At 37.4% G+C, this 6,000-nt stretch overlaps 1 protein-coding gene across 5 annotated transcripts in view; it reads right to left on the bottom strand.

Moving 5' to 3' along the window:
- Positions 1 to 781: 781 nt before the first annotated feature.
- Positions 782 to 6,000, bottom strand: part of GAPVD1 (GTPase activating protein and VPS9 domains 1) — a 29,786-nt gene continuing 24,567 nt past the window's right edge. For all 5 annotated transcript variants that reach the window (XM_035341456.1, XM_035341458.1, XM_035341460.1 and 2 more), the window contains 4 exons: positions 5,252 to 5,465; positions 4,592 to 4,664; positions 3,788 to 3,985; positions 782 to 3,215 (listed from right to left, as the gene is read on the bottom strand). In XM_035341456.1, the coding sequence (XP_035197347.1) occupies positions 3,075 to 3,215; positions 3,788 to 3,985; positions 4,592 to 4,664; positions 5,252 to 5,465 (626 nt within the window). In that variant the 3' untranslated portion in view covers positions 782 to 3,074. The remainder of the gene's footprint in view (positions 3,216 to 3,787; positions 3,986 to 4,591; positions 4,665 to 5,251; positions 5,466 to 6,000) is intronic.

Raw genomic sequence — 6,000 nt, 5'->3', positions numbered from 1 at the left:
TATAAGGTCTTTAAATCAAAAACCTTTAAACCTAAATGATTAATAGGTCATACACATTCCAATTCTCCTTAAAGAGGACCTAAAAAAAGCCTTAAAGAAATCTCCTTTAGGGTTAGGAGCAAAAAAGGAATCTCCTGAGGGTGAAAGAACCAGCCCTTTTCTTTCACTCCTCTACCCCCCAAAAAAGGAAAACCACCTTTGCAAAATTAACAGGCGCAGTCATGCCATTGTTTAACTTGGCAGTTTCTGCAGACACGCTGACACCCAGTGCTGAAGTCAGTGACCAAACCCCAAGTCCATGAATGCAATCTACTTACTGCTAATGACCTCCCCCCAGCCCCTTTCCCTCAGGGTGTTCCATTCAGTGGTTGAAGTAATTTTAACAGAAAGCACCAAGTTTACAGACAGGTGTACAGTTGGCTGGCACCTTTTGGCAACAGTTCTGTTACGTTTGGTCCTTTATGCACTCTTTTCACATTTACTATTGCACACCAAAATCTAACAACATCACTTCCTATACACGTAATTTATCATTTTAAAACAAAATGTTATGGGACAGCAGGGGAAAATATTAAGATGAACTTACAAGGTTTTTAATTCCTTGGAAAGCCTAATTCTCTAACTACACCTAGCAATACTATATAAGGACTTTCGGAGCAGGTAAAAAAAGAAAAAAGCAAAGGACCATCTTGTAATGAATGCTCTCAGCTAATCTGGGGCTCACCAAAACACTTACCGGTTTAAAAATGTTTTTTAAAAAATTACTCCAGTTCTTTTAATAATTTTTCTACACAGAAAAGCAAATTAATAAAAATAATTAAGAAAATGGTTCTTGCCACTTCCATGAAGGAAAGCAAATCTGAAAGACCAGATGCTGATCAAACTGTTTGCCAGGCTTGCAAACGGGACGCAATGCACAGGGTCATCACCAGCTTAGGTGTTGTTGTGCCATCTTTTAAACTAGTACGATTTAGAACAAGACTGATTTAGGGATTAATTATTATCCTCAACTAAAACCCAAACTTCAGGACTAAAAGAACTTTCATACATTGGTCTTAACATCTCAGACGTTCAAGTAATAATTACGTACTATAGGACACTTCAATATAAATAAATTTATATTGCTTTTAGATATGATCTGGCCATATCTTTTTCGAGGGCGTATTTGTGCTTCACTGCTGTGTGTTATCGGTCAGGGCTGTGCTTGCAATATTAAGTTACATGTTCAGCACCAAAAACCCATCAAGGCTAAATAACCAGAATGTTGCAGTGGTACACAGACTGAGTTTCCACAGTAAGGCAGATCAGAGGAATTCCATTTCTATTGAGTGTTGCTCCTCCACACAATCAAGTCTCTAATAAAGGAGAAAGACTACAAAAAAAAGTTACCATTCTACTCTTTCACCTGTGATTAGCTTGGCAAAAATGCTATACTGAATTACATATAGAGCCCTAGAAAATAAGTTTCTTTAATTATGCCTTGACAAGTAGCACAGCCAAATCAAGCACTTGATACTTTACATAAATTGTTCTAATTTCAGTTAACCAAGTGATTTTAAGTACTAGTTCCTTACAGGTTTTAATCATCAAAATGCATACACACAAACACACAAAACCCAACAAAAAAGCAAAACAACAACAACAAAAGGAACATATTTTGTAAAGAACGTGAGAAAGATTTTGTTTCCTTTACCAGTCACAGACACCAAGTCTTAACACATCCCTCTGTCAGAAGTGCACCGAACACTCCAGGAAGAGCAAGGAATAATACTGACATGAAAAACTTAAATGCTCGCTGTCCTTTTTCAGTGTAATTCTAGGTAAAAAAGAACAGCAATTGCTTATATACAGGTGACAACCTGGCCATCACTCAGACCATTTAATTCATGAAAAATGTATGGGGTGTTGTACATAAAAACATCTTTGAATTCATAATTATCAGTTTAAGGGAAAGGTGGGGTGACAAATCTATAAAACACCCTGACCTGATGTCATGATATGTTTCATAAAGAACAGTGTTATATTTTAAAATATTTTATATGAACAGTAAAACTTGCACTGCTGCACAGCAGAAAACATGAAGAACATTTAGTAAAAACATTCACTGAAACCCCTGGCATATGTATTTAATGTCACTAATCAAAATATATATTACAGCCCAAGGTTTGTTAAGGATCTCTGTTTGGGGTTTGTACAGTATACACAATATTTCAGAAAAAAATATTACAGAAAGGTATTATTACCCCTTTTTTATATTAGACTTATCTATTGTAACTTACAGTCCTTCTCCTCTATATATTCAAACCTTTATAACACCCTAATGCCCTAGCCAAAAAGTGTTTAGCTATCAATTAAGCCCTGCCTATTATAAATTCCAGTTTCAGAAATTTCAGTAATTACATTTTAATAAATAGTTTGTCTTTTTTTAATCTTGAGATCTCTCCTTTTGAGAAAGTCCTTTCATTTACCAAAACACAGTACATAACAACCTGTTAGAGGTCAGAGAGGCTTTTGCTTGTTTATTTAAAGGATAATGAGTCCAAAGATAATTGCAATGCATTAAATATAGTTATATAATATTTACATTGTCCTCTCAGATTTTAAATTTAGGTGAAATACAATTGGTAACTAATGTCACCTACTACAAACTTGCAGTGTGGCTGGTGTTTTATTAATAAAAGGTGTATTAAGCTAGAAAGTATACTAAGTGGTTGCCCTGATTCTTCTTGTTTCAGTATTCCATTAGAAATGAAGTGAATTATTCACGTGAGTAAGAATTCAGGAAAAGGGGTGATGAAAAAAAAACATGGAGACTTTTCTGCATATTTTGAGATTCCAAAATACCTGAAAACTGTGGTCCCTTTTACAGTGCCAGTATCTACACGGGAGAAAAATGCAACCAAATGAGAAGAGGAAAACCTGTTAAATTAATTTGATTAGTAAAGGTGTGTTTTAAAATGCCTCAATTCTGTACAATATTATATACAAGGAAAGTATCTTCTTAGCTTTTGCAGCTGTTGTACATTCTTATAGACTCTTCTGCTAACAGTCTGCCCCTGTATGTGCTGTTTGAGTTACTTGCGATCATCAATAGTCTTAATGAATTCAACTGCTGCTGTGAACTGCATCCACCAGTAAGATTCTTCTCCAGATAAACAGTTGGCATAGAAACTACTAATGTACTGAACAGTGGACAGCAAGCAAGGTGGATTTGCCTGAGGGTTAAAGAAGAAAAGGACATTTAGTTTGTTCGCAAAGCTAAGTGTAGAGAATTATAAGATACATAGTAGAAGTACAATTCTGTTTCTGCAGTGATCCTCACAAATACGTACAGGATTATGCAGTACATCTGTAGGATGGTGACTGCTTATCCAGACCACCCCCATTTCACACCCTCAGAAAACATCTGACTTGGTAAAAGGAGCATTTTTGCAACATTAAGAGGACAACATTAAGCATGCACAGATAACAGAGGCTGATGGACACATCTAAAAAAAACAAAAACAAAAAAAACACCCAAAACAACAACTACAAAAAAGCACCATCACCATCACTCCAACAATGCCTCGCCCCAATTTCCTTGGTTCCAACTAGCAAAGTTTGCTTGGATTCAAAAACCGTAACTGTGATCACATTTCTGACATTTCTATTTAAACATGCTGAATTCGTTTTTTTGTTTTAAGTTTAGCATGCTCCCAGTTACCCAAATGAATTATTTTTCTTCCTAATATGTGCTTGCTTATTAAAAGAATTAATTGAAGTTTGTGATCTTTGCAGAATAACTCACCTTTATGAGAACAAAGACCAGAACAGGAACAAAATCATCTGCCCCAGGTACTGAATCTTCATTTGCCAGACTAAGCAGGTTCATGATTGTTGAACACATTCTCAGGATACACTGTACTTTGTCTCGGGGGGTTTTGTAAGCGCTTATTGTGCGGATTTCAGACTGTGCAGATGGCCACGGTGCCTCCCGGAGATATACCTAGGAAAAAGAAACACGTTACCTGTTCTCATTTGTCCAAGCTACTAATGTGCACCACAGAGGATCTGAGGTACCACAGACTTGCAGGCAGGAGCAAGGCTCCAAACTAACAGGAAGCTCTAGGTCAAGATGGTTGCATTACACTCGGAACAAAGGTCGCTTCCTGCTGTATTGTAATGAAGAACTACAAGCACACAATGCTGTATGTGCAATTAACATAATTAACCTGTACTCATTAGTGACTTCTCCAGTACACTATTTTGAAAGAAGGTAGAGCTGTATGTCTCTGTCTTCCGTATGAGTAGCTTTACGGATACTCACTGTTTGGAGTCACAAAGCTCAAGCACTGAATTAGGAAGGCTACAAACATTCAGCCTCTCACAGACTTCTTAAGCCTACCAACCGGCTTTCAGTTACCTTATTAACCATGAGAAAATTGAAAATGCTGTGCAAATTCCCAGTGTTTTTCCTGCAGGGTATTACAGCTGGCACAGACAGAAAAACAGTGCTTCTAGATGTAGAGCAAAACAATCCTCCCCTCATCACAAACACAATCAAAACCCTAGAACCCCAACGCACAAAGCAAAGGAAAGGAGAAGTTGTTACCTCAGGTATCTGAAGTGCTTTGTGGTTTGCAGTCACTACTTTAGATAGCCTTTGTATATGTTCATGAAGGACCCTAAAAACAAACACAAAAAATAAGAGTAAGAGGTAAGCAGCAGCCAGCCAGTAGTCCCCTGGGATTCCCCACTAGTTTCAGGTTTGGCATACTGTAGGAAAGATCTTCATGAATGTGTATCATGGTGGTCCCAGCTAATGACATTAGGTCAGTAAGTGACATGCAGGATTTTGCCATACAATCAAGTTCAACTATGCAGCCAGTAAAGCATTCAAAAAAAAGTGTTCTAAAAAGCATCAAAACACCTAAATGCATGGAGAGTGCTGTACTGGAACAGAAAATGGAAGGAACAAATCCTGAAGCAGATTTTAATCATTCTCAGCATACACACCTGCAGAGCTGAAAGACTGTATCTCAAGTCATTATACTTAAAATGTTATTCCATTCTAGCTGTTTGCTGCAAACACAAACGTTTGCGTGTGATGCTAAAGTACTTCCTTGGTTTTGTACAAAATGTTCTAAAAGGAAACAAGTTTGTATGGCATGATGGCCTTAAGACAATCAAGTTTGTCACATGAAGACTGCAGAGCTTCCTTCTGCACCAACTGCAAAAGAGAAACCAGGTACTTCAAATGGCAGTAACTTACTGGTCACGCAGAATATCTCCATCCTGATTAGGATAGAACGCAAGTTTGAAAATGCGATTCATCACACTACGCTCTATAGCTAATTGTGCATCCTGAAGCTGTTCTTCACTGGCATTCTGCCATATGGCATCCTGAGCCATTGCCCCATATAAGAACTGAAGAAAATCTTCAACTTGGGCTGTTTTATCATCTGCTGCCGTAAGTTTCTGGAAATCTGATAAAAAGCAAAAAAAGCACATTCAGTTAAAGTTTTAAAAAAACAAAACGCATTATTTCCTAGATTTTCCAGAAAAAATTCTGGAAAGAAATGCTCAGAATACATTTCAGACTTCTCGCTAGGCAACACTGTGGCTCTGTTTTGCTCACACCCTGGTCAGGGAAATTCCGGCAAGAACACCTGAATTAAGCAAAGGAATTAAAGGAAAAGCATATAGACCATATTTAGCAAAGCATACGGTCAAAATACTTGATAATGTATCAATCACTTCCTCTGCAGTACCAATTCTTTTGCCTTCTTTCTAGCCACCCACAGAGATAACACAGAACAATCATTAGAACTGGTTGGAATGAGTGCACACAAAGTTGTCAGGGAGAGGGAAAAATAAATAAAATCAAGAAAACCCATGTGTGCCATTTTCTACCCCTAACTTTATTAAGAATGCATAGTTGCAACATTCACATTTATCTACAAAATACAGAACGAGTGATGCAGCCAAGTTAATGCAGCGTGACCAAATCACTGGCCATGC

This window comes from Oxyura jamaicensis, chromosome 17 (assembly GCF_011077185.1).
Source record: "Oxyura jamaicensis isolate SHBP4307 breed ruddy duck chromosome 17, BPBGC_Ojam_1.0, whole genome shotgun sequence".
NCBI classification, from domain to species: domain Eukaryota; kingdom Metazoa; phylum Chordata; class Aves; order Anseriformes; family Anatidae; genus Oxyura; species Oxyura jamaicensis.
The sequence above is the reverse complement of the archived record's forward strand: the minus strand, read 5'-3'. Positions and strand labels throughout refer to the sequence as shown.